General features: G+C 37.9%; 1 protein-coding gene across 9 annotated transcripts in view; it reads left to right on the forward strand.

The window, feature by feature from the left end:
• The first annotated feature begins 11,091 nt into the window (after positions 1-11,091).
• The window catches only part of CCDC88A (coiled-coil and HOOK domain protein 88A), a 122,430-nt gene continuing 113,634 nt past the window's right edge, over positions 11,092-19,887 (forward strand). For 5 of the 9 annotated variants that reach the window (XR_013441821.1, XM_036069880.2, XM_078056544.1 and 2 more), the window contains exons 1-2: positions 11,096-12,062; positions 12,159-12,259. Coding sequence is in view for 8 of the 9 variants with exons in the window: in XM_036069880.2 (XP_035925773.2) it covers positions 12,000-12,062; positions 12,159-12,259 (164 nt within the window). In the remaining variant the exon portion in view is untranslated. Of the gene's footprint in view, positions 12,063-12,158; positions 12,260-19,887 lie in introns of all 9 variants that reach the window. The other 4 variants (XM_078056541.1, XM_078056542.1, XM_078056543.1 and 1 more) reach the window with 2 other exon arrangements.

Raw genomic sequence — 19,887 nt, forward strand, 5'->3', positions numbered from 1 at the left:
CAGATGTCAATTAGCTATGTGTATATTTTGTATGACACGTGTTAATATTATCTATGCATTGGGACAACTACATTAATGGTAATTTAATTTAATTTTTATTCTTACATTATGAATTTCTTGAGATTCTTTTTTTTAATCTTCTAGTCTTAGCACAGTTACTGGCCCATAGTTGCAATAGAAACTGAAATACTGTCAGCTAATGAAATATGAAATCATGCCCTAGACAGTAACTTTCTTTCCTTTCTGCCAATAGAGGGCAACATGAACAAGTTGCTGGATTGACGATCGTGTTCATCATCTCTTGTCTATCAACAAAGTTCAAGAAAGTCAATATTAAACTTTCAACAAACAAAAGCAGCATAAGTTGAATCTATAAAACTTTAGTAGGAAGAACTCCTGTCTGGCTTCTCTGCCTACAGCCTCACCTCTTTCCAACACCCCCACTACAGTGCTGCTAGAATTTTCCTCTTAAAGGAGAAATCTGATACCATTCTTTTGTTTTTTGTTTTTTTTTCTTAAGCTACAACTGAACCCTATTGCCTATAGGATAAAGGCCAGTTCTTTAGTGTGATATTTTGCTTTCCTTACAATATGACTTCGACTTTCATTTCCCACCCTTCTCCACCCCTGGGAAAGTATGTATTTTAGCCACATGAAGCTATTCATGACTCCCCAAACACACCATGCTCCTCTGTAGTTTGATGCATTGCTTCTGTCGTCTTCCCACCTAAAATTCCCTGAATCCTCCTCTCCCCCTTAAATGTCTACTTTTCATTCAAGGCCTGGCTGAAAAGTCATCTCTCTGTGAAGCCTTTCTTGACTTTCCATTAAAACTGAACCTTGTTTCTCCTTCGAATGGCACATACCACGCATTGCACTCTTTTAGAATAGCTGACTTTAAGGTCTCTGAAGGCTCATGTGTCATAAGGGAACATCTTATTCATCTTTGTATCCCTAGTGCCCGGGGCATAATAAATACTCAAAATGCATATTCACTGAATGGACAGAAGAAAAGGAACTAAGCAGGAAGTTCTCATATTGAACAAAACACACTGGATAAAATTTTAGATTGACATTGCAGCATGTGGCTGGTGCTTCTCACATGTTCAGGAAGCATCAGGCGTTACTAAAGGGTTATTTTTGAAATATACAGGAATTTTTTGGTGAATTTTAATTTCTTCACCTTCTCTTAGTGCCCAGTTTTTTGGTTTTTTTTTTTTTTTTGTAGTACTTGTCAAGAGGGGTCCTTTTGTACAGAAGTACAGGAGTTATTTACAATATGGAGAAATCCTGGTAGCACCAAGTCACTTGATTTCTAGGCCAGGTGGAATTCCACTTTCCTGCTTCTCTGGAGACAAGGGATGATCTACAGTCTGTGTATACTCGGCACACTCAATAACGGATTCCAGTCTCATTGACGCCTTTATGCTGAGATCAGCATTCAAGAGTGCAACGAGGGGAGAGGAAGCATTCCTTTCATGATTCCACCTCAGACTTGATCACCACACTATGTTTAAAAACACATGATATATATACCGGGAAGTAGACACAGATGATGTTTTGTAGAGGTAATCATTACTATACCATCTGTCAGGTTCTGCAGTTGGTTAAAGAAAAGAAATTAGTTTGGCAGGATTTGCTCCTCACAAAATCAGGTTGATTTCTGCCAATTCCATGTAATTCGATATGCCCTTGTGAAATGAGTAAAAGTGCTTTCACATTGTGCCAGAGGAAAAATATGGCCATTGTTCTTATGACCCTTGTTAAATTAAAAAAAAAAAACACCTCAAGTGTGAGTTAGAGAGGGCCATAGTAAAAAGAAGAGAGAAAAAATAAAGGAGACAGAGATAGCTGGGTAACTAATTCAGAATTACCAAAACTCAAAAATCATTTGTAGCTGTAATATAATTGATATACTATTGCCATATCTTTTTAAAAATTTCTTTTATTGTTATGTTAATCACCATACATTACATCATTAGTTTTTGATGTAGTGTTCCGTGATTCATTGTTTGTGCATAACACCCAGTGCTCCCTGCAGAACGTGCCCTCTTTAATGCCCATCACCAGGCTAACCCATCCTCCCACCCCCTCCCCTCTAGAACCCTCAGTTTGTTTTTCAGAGTCCATCGTCTCTCATGGTTCGTCTCCCCCTCTGATTTCCACCCTTCATTATTCCCCTCCTGCTATCTTCTTTTTTTTTTCTTAACATATAATGCATTATTTGTTTCAGAGGTACAGATCTGTGATTCAACAGTCTTGCACAATTCACAGCACTCACGATAGCACATACCCTCCCCAGTGACTATTGCCATATCTTAAACTAAAAAGAAAGGAGGTGAGATCTAAAGCCTTCTGGGATCAAAATATGCCCATTGCAGGACTTGGAAACCTGTCATTAGACTTATGCTAGGAAATTTCCACAGAAGGTGTGCATGCGATTATGAAAGGTGACATTAACACGCAAACGATCTCTTCCTAATTTAGACTCAAAGTTTTCACATGATTAATGTCTTGTGACATATAGAAGATAGAGCCGATATTACCTACTAACGTTATGGCAGCCAGTACCATGGCTGTCTACTATGTCAATTTCACAGTGATTTTGGAAGAGGCGAATTGAACAAAGAGCCTAATTCTGATTTGTTGTCCATTTTACTTTTATTAAACAAAATGATGACTAAGGATTTCAAATAGGAATACATTCTAAACAAACGTTGATGAATGGGTTTTAGTGAAAGTTGGTTTGTATGTAGCGCTTCCATCTTTTGTTGTTGAGTGGAGGACACCGAGAAGAGAATCGCAAGTACCCCATAGTCATGTTAACCTAATTTTGTTATTTTGTTTTAAAATAATATCTTTTAATAAATTATATTTCCTGCTACTTACAAATCAAGTCATTTAAGTGAAAGTTATGAAAAATTATTTTCACAAATTTATTCCTTCAACTACTATAGAGTACACACCATGGGCAAGACACTGCAGGGCACTGATATTATAGATCTGTCAGTAAAAAAAAAAAAAAAGAAAGAAAGAAAAAGATTTGGTTTATACTTTGCATTAACAGGTCATATATGTCAAAGTATAAGCCACAAAACTTAAGGCATTTTATTTTTAATATGCTTATCAGCTCCCTCTGTTTCATCAAGGCATTCGACCAAATATTTAAACTTCTGTTAATTTGAAAAGAATTGCCCTCTTGTATGACTATCAGAGAATCTATAAAAATGGTTCTAGTTGTTATCCACACTTTTCACATGCAGCTCTGTGCTAGATAGCTTCATTTTGGGGCCTTGAGTTCCAATCTCTCTGTCTTTCTCTGTGCCAGGAGGCTGACCTCTGTGGACTGCATCATCTGGGTTCTCTTGCTCTCTGCTTCTCATGGCATTCAGCAGTGGGGAGCACTGGCTGGTAATATAAGTGAGAAGAATAGAGAGATTGGATATTCTTTCCCAATTTTTTCTTCTGCCCCATGAAGATGGCAGTGGCCCCTTTCTCTATGGACCTAGCTCCTGTCCAGTGGTTCCTCTAACAAGACTACGGTCTTCCAGAATTCTGGTAACAGCTTCCTCCTCTTGCCCCTTCTGGCCTAGGGCTGAAGGGGATCCCTGCAATTGCTCATCCCTGCCTGCTTTACCACCCTCTGTTGGTTCACTTAACTCCCCACACCTAAGTTGTCCCTTCACGAAGTTCTGTTTAGTTAAGCACTTCCAGAGTGCCCCCCGTTTCCTGCTGGGACTCAAGAGAATCCCCCCAAAATAATTTTATATCCGGGGAAAGGTTTTCCGTGGTAACACGAGAGATTGAAAGCAATTTGAACTATATCTGATACACCAGAATGATGGAATTCCGTTTCCAAGCAACTTGAAGACCAACTCTTCTTTTTGCACTTCCAGAACATAATTATACAATACAGTTGGATGGTTAATTTAATTATTTATAAAGTTAATTAACTGACTGGAAAAGAATTCAGTCCTGATTTTTGTTTTGCTTTGCATCCAATGTAAATATAGTGAATACTAGTTGAGAGGTGGACAAGCAATGGCCTAGGGGCCAAACCCGACCCACTGTCTCTTTTTGCAAATAAAGCTTTTCCACAACACAGCAACACCTTTTTTTTTTACACATAGCCTGTGGCTGCTTTATGCTAGCATGGCAGAAGTGATCAGTTGCAACGGAGACCCTCTGGGTTCAGTTGCATCAGAGACCCACGAAGCCTAAAATATTTACTGCCTGGCCTTTTACAGAAAAAGTTTGCCCCCCTCTGAACTAATTGATTGAATGGTGTATTTGCCATTTTATTTCATTTGGCCTCATTTAGATATAATCTTCTCTGTGTCTTGTATGTTCAATATGGTATCTTGCACATATGGTAGCTCAATAAATATTGATTAATGAAGAAGGTGAGAATGCACTGACAAATATAGAACTTTTAACCTTAGTTTTATTCTAAACTCAGAAGATACATTTTTTATTCTTTTGCAGGGTGTATGAGCCAAGTTTAGACATGGTTGTGGGAATTTGAGGTTTGATGTTTTAAAAATTGGTAAACTGGGGGCGCCTGGGTGGCTCATTCCGTTAAGTGTCTTGCCTTTGGCTCGGGTCATGATCTCAGGGTCCTGGGATCGAGCCCCACATTGGGCTTCTTGCTTAGCGGGGAGTCTAGGCTTCTCCCTCTCCATCTGCTGCTCCCCCCTTCTCATGCTCTCTCTCTCTCACTCTTTCTCTCTCTCTCTCTCAAATAAATAAAATCTTAAAAAAAAACACTAATACATTTTTAAAAAATTGGTAAACTGGAAGTTCTACACATCTAACATGATGAATCCTGTTATTAAAAATGCATTTGGGGAGCACCTGGCTGGCTCAGTTGGTAGAACATGTGACTCTTAATCTCAGGGTCACGAGTTCAAGTCCCATTTTGGGCATAGAGTTTACTTAAAAGTAAGATAAAATTTATTTTTTAAATGTTTTTAAAAGATTTTATTTATTTGAGAGAGAGAGAAGGAGAGATTGAGAGAGTACAAGCGGGGAGGAGAGAGAGAAGCGGGCTCCCCGCAGAGCAAAGAGCCCGATGCAGGGCTCCATCCCAGGACCCCAGGACCACGACCTGAGCCAAAGGCAGACGCTTAACCAACTGAGCCACCCAGGAGCCCCCAAAATAAAATAAAATTTAAATTAAAAAACAAATATGTCCATTTAAAAAAATAAAAATGCATTTGGATTCCATTTATTGATTAGTTTAAGTTGAGAGGCATATTCAAATTTTGATCATTGTTATATTTTTCTAATGGTAATGTGAGAGTGGTACAGTTTTTGAAAATAATGTGAAATAAATGCATCGATATATTAATCTCTGAGTGGTACAATTACGGGTTTGATTTTTTTGTTTGTTTTTTCTTTATGTTGTTGATCTTTCCAAATATAGCAATGAAATGTATTATTTTCATAACAAGAAAATAAGGTAATTTTAAAAATATGAGACATATTTAGCTCCATGTAACTGAATATTTTATATTGCTGTTTTAGTTTAAGAAACAAAAGACAGATATTTAAATTACAAATTTCACAAAATAAAATTTAATCTGAGAACTCTTCTCAAGCTAATATTTGAAAACATTCAGGGGCGCCTGGGTGGCTCAGTCGTTAAGCGTCTGCTTTCGGCTCAGGTCACGATCCCAGGGTCCTGAGATCGAGCCCCGCATCGGGCTCCCCGCTCTGCGGGAAGCCTGCTTCTCCCTCTCCCACTCCCCCTGCTTGTGTTCCCTCTCTCGCTCTCTCTCTCTCTCTGTCAAATAAATAAATAAAATCTTAAAAAAAAAAAGAAAGAAAACATTCAACTGACACATATTAATTGAAAATTAGGAAATAAAAACATTTACATTAAGCAATCTTTTAAGTTTCATGTGAATTTTAACTTTCAATAAAAGAATAGCAAATATAAATCTCATATATCAGTAAATGCATTTTTATATAACTTCCTACTGTCATTCAATAGAAGGAAAGAAAACATCTTCATATTTCTTTATTTGTAATGGTTATCATCATTTTTACTTTGTATTTTTTGGTATGAGAGCAGATCTACATCTTTTTCTAGGATTAGAAGTGTTTAATTGTTTTAGCCCACATTTATTTTCAGTAGCCTAAAGCACGAGTACTTTATGTAGAAACTTACTTGCTGGTTTCTGTCTATTTTATTAATGATCCATCATTTATTCTGACATAGGCTAGGTTCTATTTTAACCAGGTATTGCTGATGCCTGTCTCAAGGATGCAAATGGGTAGAAAGTAGAGGTTGGGAGTAGGCTTACAGTCAGAATAAGAGAGTGATTTTTTTCACCTTATAAAGGTCCATTTTATAATATTTTTCCTTTTCTATACTTGTTGTTATTTTCTCTTCTATCAGGTTTCCATTTGCTTAGTAGCTTTCCATCAGGAGCACTGGAAGTACGAATGAGTCACCACCTATTGCATGGGATTAAGGAATTAAAGGAGGAACCATGCAAACACAAGGAACTGATCACATGATAGGACAGTCATACCCTGGAAATACCCGGTAAGTGACCACTAACTTTCATGTCCTATCACAGCAAACTAGTTAAAGGAATAGGATAGCACCACCTCACCTAAGACCAAGAAACTGAAAGAAGAAACATTACACCAAGAGACACTTTTAGCCATACCATAAATTCATGGACTTTACTCATAAGAGAGCCCATCAGGTTCTTACTCAAAAATTATTAATTTTTTTAGACTGTTTTAACAATCTGTGAATTCCATGCACATAGAAAACGAGAAGCAGCAAATTAAAATGGGGACTATCGATAGAGATACTGTCAGCAACAAAAACCAAGAGCTATTCAATGTAAAATTAAAAACTCAAAACATAGTTGTCTTGGGCCTGTGAATGTAGGTCAAACACTCACACACTTCGTAAGGGCCTGTGAATGCATAATTATATAAAAGCACAACACAGTCACTTAGGTTGATTGTGAGGATGTATTTCTTTAATAAAAGGTCAATTTCTGTTCAGAATATGCTGTCCAATAAAGCTTAGACAATGACAACTTTCTAGAAGATTTGCATCAAAATGATAACAACTGAAACACAGTTTGGGTGCTGAAAAGGATAAATACCATTATACACTGCTGAGAAATAGAAGAATACATGATGCTTACGTATTCTCCTAAACTTTTCTCTGAAAACAAAATTATATAGACTGGGAAAAACCTATCTTGAAAGCCATTTATTTTATGATCTCAATGTCTTTTTAGTTCTTCAAATTCACTAGCAAGCAGTAATCGCCTGCTTATGCCTCCTCTAGGTCATTAAGTTAATTAGAATAGTCCTTCTCGGAAGTTGCTCTGCTGTGAGCTCTTGCCAATTGTTAAGAATTTAAACCAGTCACCATGGTTGAAAGAACAGTCTTTGACATATTGACTGAAAGTGCCCATAATAGCAAGGCGCTGTCCTAAATGCCAGGGGCACAAGGATGAATTTAAAAATGCCAGTCTCCAAGAGTTCCCCATTTACTCAGAAGAACATGTCAGCAAATACGTGTCTTTCAGAGCAAGTTACAGAAATAAAGGGAGGTTAGATACTATGCAAGGCACAAAAGAGGAAGTGGTCAACTCAACCCGAGGAAGAGGAATGCTTCACGGAGAGAGGCACTTGAATCCTGAAGGACGAATGGGAGCTGACCCGGTGAGGAAGCAGAAGAGAACATCTCAGATAGGTGTGGTAGCATGGAATATAATGGTGAATTGGTGGTGGTTCACTTTGTTTGCCCCACAGCAGTAGGGCATTTGAGAGGAACCATAAGCAGATGCCCAGTAAGAAAGGAAACCAGTATGACCATTTTACAGGTGAGGAGACGGATGCTCTACTGATGCTCAAAGAATTTAAACCCTCAAGAGGACTTAGAGGACTTAGAGACCCTGTTGAAAGTATATGAGAGATTGGATTTCTTGATGGCATTTCTTCCTAAATACTCGTGAAGTGATGGTGCCAATCTTTTAAAAAAAAATAAAACAGCTTTTTTGAGAATTGACAATTTACCATGTAAGGTATCCAGTTAAATGATTTTTAGCATATTCACAGAACTGTGCATCTATCACAACTTTAGAATATTTTCATTTTCTCAAAAAGAAACCATGCATCCCTAAGCCACTAACCTCATTTCCTCCCAACTGCCCCAGATCTAGGCAACCACTAATCTACTTTTTATCTATACAGGTTGGTCTCTTCTGGACATTTCATATTGATGAAATCATACAATATGTGCTACTTTGTGACCGGTTTCTTTAAACATAGCATAATGTTTTCAGGATTCATCCATGTTGTAGTATGTATCATACTTTATTCTTTTTTATTGCCAAAATATTCTATTGTATTGATATAATACATTTCATTTATTCATTTATCAGTTCATGGACATTTGGGTTATTTCTATTTTTTGGCTATTATAAACAACGGTGCCATTCTGCTGTTGTATTTGTGTTATTTTTATTATACTAGCTTATGGATGTGATTAGCTCTGTAAATATGTGTCACCCAATATATTTCTGGGGTGAGTCTATCACTTACTATAGTAGATCAAAATGAAGGTAAACATGGGTGCTTTTTGTATACAGATAGTATTAGGTATGTGTAACCTGCAGGGGAAGCCTCAATTATAATACACAAGAGAGAATATTTCTCTAGTGACTTCTAAATGGGATCATGCTCCATTCCAAACATTTAACTTCTGATCAGAAGAGAGCAGAACAAATAACTTGGGACCTAGTTAGATAGGTATGATTTTTTCCAAAGTCCTTTCCTGCTGGATTTAACATTTGAAGAAAAGATGAATTCAGGATAAATAAATGACTACCAAGTACCAAAAAAAAAAAAAAAATACCTGGAAGAAATCTTGAGTAATCTCTTCCTAAGTGAAAGGAAGATAGGAGGAAACTTTTGGATTTAATCTTACAGGATGTTGCAATTTGAAGACCATTAAATTGTGTATAATGTACAATCCCTTTTTTTGCCAGACAAAGAAGTTTCCTGATTGTACTCTTGAGATATTATAAAGCATTTCTAAGGCTGCTGTTAAACTAGGGAATTGTGAATTGGTAGGTTTTCAAATAAGTTACTCCAGACCTCAGTCTGGTCTAAAGCTTCCTGTTTTTACAATTAACTCCTCATGTTTCTTTGTTGAGTGTGTGTGTGTGTGTGTGTGTGTGTGTGTGTGTGTGTGTGTGTAAAAGCTAAAGATAGACCAGGAAGCATCTGGGGCCATTTGGCTGTAAGAGGGGAATCCAGATTTGTGAGGGCTAGCTTTACATGTAAACTGAATACACAATTCTATCTTAATGTGCTAACACTTCGGTCATCACTGTCCAAAATGCCCCTAGCTTATTGTACTTGGTATTAATACTTTATGAGTTTTTCATCTATGGATGAAGCAGGTGGGTCTATCTGAAGATAAACCCCAGTATACGGATGAGCACTTCCATGTTGTTTGGTCGAGCTTCCTAGGGATTACAAAGAAAAGTGGGCATGTCAGGCATTGGGCAGCTCTGAAAGCCATGCTTTCTTCTTGGTGCCAGCTCTCTCTTGGTCTGCATTTCCAAATAAAGGATTGTGATTAAGAAAGAGTCATCAAGAGCAGAAGGAAAAGAGTGCTAGCAACCAGGATGCCCCAAAGCTGTGTACTGGCCCAGGCAATGCAAAGTTCTACTTTGTACACACCTTGCAAAGTGCCACATGAATGCATCCTAATTTTAATTAAGATGATTTTGGAAGGGCCTTTCTCTGGTCTCTACAGCAAGATCCTTTCTCCTCTAACTAAAATAGGAAAAGTTAAATTTCAAGTTTTTTCCTAAAGATTCTTCATTTGGGGGCTATAATGATGAAAACAACATCAAGAACATTTATGGAGCACTTATTATAGGTTGCCATTTAATTTAACCCTATTATTAGCCGTGCCTTATACATGAAGAAAGTGAAGCACAGAGAGGTTCACTAGCTTGCCAGGCTCACACAGCTGGTAGGTATTTGAAGCAGTCAGGAAGACTCTAGAGCCCAGGCTCTCAATGACCTAATTAAGAAATTTTGCTGTTTCTTAATTTAGTGTTATAAAACATTTTTACTGCTACTTTAAAATATCATATAAGTACTCAAAGTAGAGATGTATGTAAATGTAAACAGCACACACTGCAAAGCTTTAATACTATATTTATTTTATTTAAAAAAATTGTTTTACATGCCCATTTTGTCCCAGGGAAAAAGGGTTTTATGTTCCTTCAAAATGAGGAGTTAACATTTGATTTTGCTGGGGGAACTGTTAAAATTACTTTGATGATTCCAGTCGTGCATAGCATAGATTTATGACAAATATGTAATCTGTTTGTCACCCATCTTGGATGACTTTCAAATGTTTCCTTTTAGTAGCTCTTGATTTTGTTTGGATTTTTTTTTTTTCAATTGCCAAATAATCAATCAACAATGTCTGAATCACGTTTGCTCTAGTCAGGGAATACCATGTTGAAACACAGCTTTGGTTATTTAAAATCCTACTACATTCACTTGCAACTTTGAAGAGCATTCATGCTTTAGTGACCTGGATTTTTTAAAGGAGAAGAGGAAAAATGAAAAAACAAACAAAACCAAGTTTGCAGCTCAAGTCCCTCTTTTGCTGTTTGCTGCACTGAGTTTGCCTACTCCGTTTTGCGGGCGAAAGCACGCTTAAGAAACCAAATCAAACTGTCCGAAAAAGGCAGTCTGCATCCCTCATGTTTTAAAAGAGAAGGATTTCGTTCCCTCTCCTTCACACATCAAAGAAGGCACTAGGGGAGGAAATAAACCATAATTAGGCATGAGCGACCGAGCAGACAGACCCCTTCCTCTGCCTTCCCCATCCCCGCCCCCCACGCCCTGGCAACAGTCCTGGGCTCGAGAGAGGCGCGGGTCACCGCAGCAGCTGCAGCGAGCGCGCGTCCACGCCCGCGCCCGCCGCCAAAATCTGGGCGGCGGCGGGGCCGGCCCGGGGGGCGCGCGCGCTCGGGAGCGCGCTCATGCAGCGGTTTTCTTCTCCCACAATCCAGAGGCTGCGGCGCGGGAGGGGCGGCGAGTCGGCGGAAGGATATGGGCGCGGAGGGAGAAGCGCGCTCCCTTTGACGGCGGGCTCGTGGCTCTGGTTGGCGGCGAGGAGCGGGGTGTGATGCGGCACTGCGGTTGGGAGGCCGTTACTCCGGCTCCTCCAGAGAGGGCGGAGGAGGAGGCTGGAGCGCGGCGGTGGTTTTGTGCCCGGGCTTCCCAGAGGCGCGCTGAAAAGGCTGCGGGGCTCAGGGAACTGGGGGGTTAGGGACACCCATTCAAGCCCCCACCCCCCGGGAGGGGAAGGGGGCTGGAGGCGAGGCTTGAGGGCGGCGGAGGGATGGTGTCTGCTCGGGGGGAAGGGGCGAGCCCTGCCTGTCGTTGGTGAGGGGCTGCGGGCAGGGGAGGCTCCGCGGATCGAAGCGGCTCCATGCCCACTGGTGGGTGGAACGTGTTGAACGGAACGCGGAGGTCGAGCCTAGCTGCCGCTCGGAACCCCTAACGTGGTATCTAACGAGGTATTTAATTTAGCCCACGTTAGGATTAATTCATTGCGGGCAGCTTCGCTGGTCTGGCTCCTTTAGGAGCTGGGCAACCTTGACGGGCTTTTTGTCTTGCTGCTCCAGCCCCCTTTCCCTTCCTCCTCCTCCAGATGCCTTTTCTCTGCCCCTCCTCGCCCGGTACAGACATTTCCAGCGCAAGCTGCCGCTCGTGGCTGCTGTCGAAGCCGTTTCTCGGGTTTTCGGCTCGTTCCCCTCTGGGGTGTTTTTTGAGGAAGGAGAGTTTTTCTCCCCTCCACGATGGGATTTTCTTCCTGTGCCAAAATGGACTTTCATTGATTTCTACTTACTTCAACGTTTAGTGATCCATTCCCTAGGCGTATTTTTGTGGTAGTTCCCTTTTTCAAATACATTATCTGTAAAATGGAGAACGAGATTTTTACTCCCCTTCTGGAGCAGTTTATGACCAGCCCCTTGGTCACTTGGGTAAGTAGGGTGTTATTTATTTTACATTTTGCTGCATTATTTGTGGCTGCGGAGATGGAGATGGGCGTTCGTGTCCTTATGATCATTCTGTTCTAGGTTAAAACGTTTGGACCTCTGGCTGCAGGAAATGGGACCAACCTGGATGAATATGTGGCTTTGGTGGATGGGGTATTCTTGAACCAGGTCATGCTCCAAATGTAAGTGTCCTTTTCCTCTTTTCTAGGTAACTTGTTTTCTTTGAAAAAGGTTATACTGAGAACTTGGAGACTTTATGTTTGAGGCTCCTAATTTGGTTCTTTGGCCAAAAGAATTCAGGTGGTTTAAGAATTGGACCTTGAGAGGGGTGATAGTCTTATGTGCCCACCAGCCCATTTATCACAACCTAATAATTATACCTGTTAAAATTGTGAAACTTTAATTTTTATTCTGCAAACCGTATATTGTCACTTATTGTCTTCAGTGCTGAAATCCAAACCACATTGTCTTCCAATAATTTGGTGAAAAGAGAGAGAATATGAGAATAGTTTCCTAAGGGGGAATAAAGCTTCTGCTGTGAAGTTATGTGTATTTGATGCAGAAATGTTTCTTATTAACCTCTGTGTCTAAAATTAGTAGCTCAAATTTTGAAACTGGTGAAATAATAACAGATTTCAGAAGAGAAAATTTCAAATAACAGTTCTGATTGGTGAGAACTGTTGCTGTAGCAAGTAATTTAACTGGGTACAGTAACTCAAGTCTGATGAGATTATTTTGTGAATTAACAGATTAATATTTAGGAGATCATTTTAAGGTTTTTTTTTTTAAAGATTTTATTTATTTATTTGACAGAGAGAGACACAGCGAGAGAGGGAACACAAACAGGGGGAATGGGAGGGGAGGAAGCAGGCTTCCCGCCGAGCAGGGAGCCCGATGTGGGGCTCGATCCCAGGACCCTGGGATCATGACCTGAGCCGAAGGCAGACGCTTAACGACTGAGCCACCCAGGCGCCCTTTTTTAAGGTATTTTTAAGGGAGTTGTGAAATGCCAGTAACTGACATTTTGATGACAACTAAATAATGATTTAGTAGGAAAATCTTTGTCTTTTATGTTTGTGATATTGGGTTTGTATTAAGTAGGAAAGTTTTTTTAGGATGGGAATTGATATCAAAATCATAAGGGTAGCTAGATCAGTGAAATAAAAACCATTTTTATCATTATAGGTGTTGTAGCATACATGCATTCTAAGTACATCAGTGTAGGTTTTCTAAGTACAAGCTCTGAATGTTATGGTTGTGCTCAAAATAATGTGTATTTAACCTTCTGTCTCTTGAAAAGAATCTGATTACAAGAGTAGTTTGGAACTTTCAATTTCAAGGCATTCTTACCTTTTATATATGTGGGAATTTAGTGCATTATTAATAAATAATTGTTACTAAGGAATAAGTCTACTGTGAATAGGCTAATAAAGTATCATTTCTGTATTTTGTATGAAATTATGTTTCTTTTTAGATTTTTTATTTAGAAGATGTAGAAGTCAAATTCATAAATGTTCCAGTGGTAACTTCTCAGTCTGTGTGCTCGGAGATATTTGTAGTCTGTTTGCTGTTTTGATGTATGTGTTGATCCTACAGGGAAGTATTATACTGCTATATACTTTCTGAAGGTGTTTTATTTGTATAGGCACTCAAAGAAATATATATATTATCTAAATGTGTGTATACATTTTTTTCTTTAAGAAAGGAAAAAGGAATGTAGACATTAATTATTTCCAGGGATAATAAATGTATTTTTGGCAGCTCTCCCCCAGAACTATTTTTTGTCTTTGAGATATCCCACTATTCCCTAAGCAAAATGGTAGAATAATTAAATTGACTTCTATTTTAGGGAACACACATGACAGGAAGGGTAGCTACTACAGTAGATACTCAGAATTTGTTCCCCTCTCTTGTTTTTAGACAGAAAATTTTGAAATTGTATTCTGAACCCTAAAAAAAAGGTGTTTTTACAAAATAAGAAAATACATTACTTTAGTTTTCCACTTCATTTATTTATTTTTAAAGCGGGTTTCATGCCCATGGTGTGAGTCTTGAACTCATGACCCTGAGATTGAGAGTCTCATGCTCTACTGACTGAGCCAGCCAGGCATCCCTTGTTTTCCACTTTAATGTTTTTTATTTGAATGATTCTTTTTCCAAAAAATACTTAGATTTTTTTGAGTCCTGAATAGTTAGCGGAGGTGCTAAAAACAGACACTTTAGCTTGTTTCCACTTTGAGTGCAGTTTTATATTTAAAAATACATATGTGTATTTTGAAAGTAATGGTGTTTCAAAATAGTGGTTGCCAGGGTTTTTTTTTTTTTTTTTTTTTTTTTTTTTGGTGGACTACTCCATTCCAAACCTCAAATCTGCTTCTGTTTTCAGTTCCACCTCTCAGTTTCTTTAAAAGTTTTTTCAATGTCCTAATTCTGTTCTGAATGACCTATATAAATTAAAGGGAAAGAAAATTAAGAAAAGAAGGAAGAAGTAGGCATTAGTTTTTTAAAAAATAATTTGCTAAAATAAGATAAATTTATTTTAATGAATTATTTACCTAATAGAGCAACAAAATATACATTGTTTTTAAAGCTATATTTTGCTAACTTTAAAATCATTAAGATTTCTGGGGCACCTGGGTGGCTCAGTTGTTAAGCGTCTGCCTTCGGCTCAGGTCATGATCCCAGGGTCCTGGGATCGAGCCCCGCATCGGGCTCCCTGCTCAGCGGGAAGCCTGCTTCTCCTTCTCCCACTCCCCCTGCTTGTGTTTCTGCTCACGCTATCTCTCTCTCTGTCAAATAAATAAATAAAATCTTCAAAAAAAACAAACATTAAGATTTCTGTTAAGTACTTTACTCAAGTTAATGTTTGATTTAATGTACTCTATTAAATTGTCAGTTGAAACTGTACCCGGTAAGTTAAATTAAAAGTTGGACTTAATCTAAGTCATTTCTGACTTTGTTCTGATTTGTTTACAGAATTTGTGAGTGAGAACCCTTTCTAAATGAAACTGTATACTTTTCTTCATGTTTGTTTTGCTTGGAGTTCGTTGAGCTTCTTGGATCTGTGGGTTTGTAGTTTTTAACAAATTCAGAAAAATTTTGGCCATTATTTATTTAAAAAATACATATTTATAAAGAATATTTAACTGTGTGTGTGTGTGTGTATTTTTCCTGCCCCCACTTCCCTTTTTGGAAGTCCAATTACATGTAAATCAGGCTGCTTGATGTTCACTGATGTTCTTTTCAGTCTTCTCTGTTTCATTTTAGATTATCTTGCTATGTCTCCAACTTCATTAATCTTTTTTCTATAATGTTTAATTTGCTGTTAATTGTGTCCAGCATATTTTTCATTTCAGACATTACAGTTTTATTCTAGAAATTCAGTCCTTTTTTATATCTCCCATTTCTATAGCTTTGATGCTTTGTCTTTTCTGTAGCTTCTTGAGCATATGGAATATAGTTATAACTAAATTAATGTTGATTTCTACTAATTCTGCCTGTATCATTTCTAGATTGGTTTTGATTGATTTTTCTCCTCATAAAGGATTGCGTTTTCTTGCTTTTGCATGCCTGGTAATTTTTGATTGGATGTTAGACATTTGGTATTTTACCTTGTTGGGTACTGGGTATTTTTGTATTTCATTAGGTATTCTTGAGCTTTGTTCTGGGATATAGTTAAATTACTTGGAAACAGTTTGATCTTTTCAGATCCTGCTTTTAAGTTGTATCAGGTAGTACCGCTTTGTCACTCTATTGGCAGAACCCTCTGAGTACTTTGGGTGGTGAAAACAGGAGCTATTCCTGGACCTTTGTGAAGCCTGGGTGGTGTTCCCTCTAATCCTTTTTGGTGGTTTTTTTCACTGTTCTTGGGTAGTTTCCGCACGTGTATGTACTAAAAGTACTCAGCGGAAGACTTGAGGGATACCCTCTGCAGATCTCTGGATTTTTTTGTGAACCTCTCTATTCTTAGGTACTCTACTTTGTATATGACAGTCACCTTGCTGTTTCTAGATTAAGTTCCATCTCACCTCAGGGAGGTCATTGCTCTACCTGGGTTCTCCATCTGTTGTATGGCCTAGGAACTCTTTCAAGGTAATAAGTTGGGGCAATTGAGGATTCATCTTGTATGTTTCCCACCTATCAAGGATCTACTGTCCTTTGTTGCCTGATGTCCATTGCCTTGAAAAACACTTAATATATTTTGTCCTTTTTTTCCAGTTGTTTCAGGCAAGAGGGTAAATTTGGTTCCTGATATTCCATCTTGGCCAAAGTAGAAATCTATTTATATACTTACAATTACACCTTTGGCCTGCCACTCTTGTACTCCTGCTTTCAGTTGTGACATAGAATTTTGTTATAGAAGGCTTATGGTAGAATTTTTTTTTCATCTACAGTGTTTACTAAAAGTAAGAATATTGATTAGTGTCTTTGGATTTGCCATTTTGGACCTTGTGTGCATTGACTTCTTCGTGCCAGTTTACCAGCTCTGCCTTATAATTTTGAAATCTGTTCACTTGGGATTCACTGCATTTTGAGATGAATCCTGGATTTCATTGAGTAGCTCTTTGAATCAAAGAATTTCTGTAAGAGCTTGTGACATGGCATCAGTCCTCTTTAATGGGAAGGGGAAGCTCTTTAGAGATTGGGAATGATGGGCCAGCTCTTCTGCATGCCACAGGGCATTTTTGTACTTCAACCAAATGAAATCTTTCTTTCTCAGTGCAAGTTATCAGACTTGGGCTTGGTGACAGTAGAAATAATCATTTCTCTGAGATGCCATGCAGTTCTGTATCCCATTTTGAATATTACTTGCTATGAAATTTTAAGTTTATAACATTGTGAATTTCATAATCCTAAAGTTTAAAAAGTATGTATTCATATTACCTAAGCAGTTGAAAATATGGATATATTCGGGTTTTAAATATTGAGAAAATTGTTAATGGTATCAGAACAATGATATGATTCAACCCCATTAGATAACTATAGAGATCTATACCGACCGTTACGATATACTTGTTATGGCTTTCTTTCTTTTAGAATCTTGATTTGGAAGGAACTTTAGAAGTCCTCTATTATGAAAATGATTTTTTAACTTAAAAAATTAACAATGACAAAAATTAAATGATGCATGGTCATGTAGATTCTCCTTAAGTATTTCCTGAGAGGCAGCTCCATAAAGTATACCTAAAAGAAGCCATTTGTCTAATAGAGGAAGTTGACTGAGAAGTGTTCCTTAGTTCTATGAATGTTTAAGATTCAAAAGTAAGGGCAGGTGGATGGGAGAGGGATAAAATAGATAAAGGGGATCAAGAGTACACTTACCTTGATGAGCACTGAGTAATGTATAGGATTGTTGAATCATTATATTGTATACCTGAAACTAATATAACACTGTATGTTAATTATACTTCAATTAAAAAAAGATTCAAAAGTAGATTGTGTTAACTTTATGACTGTAACGACCTTAAAATGACTTATAAAATATACGGGTTTCTTACCCAAGTATGGCATTGACTCTGAATTTTGTTATGGGCATCTCAGATTTTCTCATTGGACTTCATATTTTTTGTTTAGTTTATTGTTTTTGTTTTTTGCTTCTTTAAAAACACACTTAGGATATAGTCATAATTGCTGTCTTATTACCAAGTTTTGTGATTTATCTTCCAAATATTTCTTAGATGCATCCCTGACTTTTGAATTAATGGGGTAGCCCTGACTGGTCTTACTTTTGGGCTTGCCCCTCTTCAAGTTTCTTCTCATATGTGATCATATGTGCTTCTGTAAGACTCTAAATGTGTTTTGATGATAGCATTTATCTCACTGGATTACAGCTCTTGGTATGTCTGATTCCACTAACTAACCTGAAGTCATGGACTGTATCTTTCATCTTTATTCCTAGCATAGTGCTTGACATACAGTAGGTACTTGATATACTTCTGTTGAATATATGAATAATGGAGAGAGAATGTGGTAAAGTAGAATAAATTTGGGCTTTGAGTCAGACAGACTTTAAGTCAGACAGGGTTTAATTCTCACTATGCTACTTATTAGTGTATGACCTTAAACAATTTACTTAGTATTTCCAAATCTCAGTTCTTACATCTGTTGGATGAAAGATAATGTTTTCTTCCTGGAGTAGATTTAATCTCTAATAAGGCACAGATAGTATCTATTTTCTGTTTTGTTGACCACTATATCCCCGGTGTTGATTGCTGTCATTAGAATTATCATTTGCTAAGCCATACCTACCTATTTCTGTTTCTTCAAACAAATCATGATCATTCACAGCTTAGTTTTGCATAATTTCTGTTGGTGTCACCTCTATATAGCTGTATGATCGTTAGTAAGTTACTTCTCAGTTTTTTCATTTATAATTAGGATAAAAAGAATCACAGGGTTATGAGAATCAACTAGGATAATTTGTGCACAGTGCTTAGCAAAAAGCAAGATTAAATTATTGTTAGCTATTGATCTTTGTTTTATTTCTATTATAATCATTTTTCCGTACACTGCCCTTTCCCCTTTTTTTTGCCTAGCAAGTTTTTACTGATTCTTTAACACCCTCTGAAGTCTCTTGGCATAGTTAGTTGCTTTCTCCCCTATCATCCCATATCTGTCTTTACCAAATTGTGTTAAAGTGCTACAGCTACTAGATAGTTAGCATTTAGAGGCTAGAGATTTTTGTTATGTATCACCAGCACCTAGCATAGATTTGGCATGTCACAAGTTTTTATTAAATGTCAAAGGAGTGAACGAAACATTTTATAATTTTATTAACTTTTAAAATTTTGAGAACTCTAGTTTTAGTATTGTAGAATTTAGTTTGTTTTACCTTTTTTTTTTTAAAGAGAGAATGAGAGAGAGTGTGAGCAAGTGTAAGTTAGCATGACTGTGGTGGTGAAGGACAGAGGGAAAGGGAGAGAATCTCCAGCAGACCCTCCCTGAGCAAGGAGCTGGCTCGATCCCAATCCCATGACCCTGAGATCATGACTGGAGCTGAAACCAAGAGTTGGACGCTTCATCAACTGAGCCACCCAGGCTCCCCTAGTTTGTCTTCTATTTCTCTTCTTTTGTTCTTTCTCCGTCTCGTTATTTAATTACCTTTATTGAATATTTTCCCCACCTATGTTATGTCTAGCCTGAGTTGAGGTTGTAAGACCAAGTCATAGTACACGCTTTTATATGGTATTAGAATATACAGTGACTGGGGTGCCTGGGTGGCTCAGTTGGTTAAGTGTCTGCCTTCGGCTCAGGTCATGATCTTGAGGCCTGGGATTGAGCCCCACATCGGGCTCCCTGCTCAGTGGAGAGTCTGCTTCTCCCTCGGCCTCCCCCGACTTGTGCACATTCTCTCTCTCAAATAAATAAATAAAATCTTTAAAAAAAGAGAATATACAGTGACTTCAGTTTGGTTTCCAGTAATGTTACTGATGATGTCCAACGTATTGAGATTTTTTTTCCCACAGCCTTATATTGGACTGATGTCTTTAAGAGCAGTCCATTGTGATTGTCTAATTCTCAGATTCATATCTAGTTAACCTATAAAAAGTGATAAGAGAACAAAAGGTAGCTACATATGGGAGTATTTTTTAATTTTTTAACTGAAAATTTTCTCTATAACATGTATTAATATGGGAAACTCATAAAGGAACAGCAATTCTTTTTTATTTTTATTTTTTAATTTTTAATTTTATTATTTTTTTTAAGTAATTTCTCCACCCAATGTGGGGCTTGAACTCAATCCCAAGATCAAGTGGCACACTCTACCAACTGAGCCAGCCAGGTGGCCCAAGGAACATCAGTTCTCAAC

The sequence above is a fragment of the Halichoerus grypus genome, chromosome 10, assembly GCF_964656455.1.
Source record: "Halichoerus grypus chromosome 10, mHalGry1.hap1.1, whole genome shotgun sequence".
Taxonomy (NCBI): Eukaryota; Metazoa; Chordata; class Mammalia; order Carnivora; family Phocidae; genus Halichoerus; species Halichoerus grypus.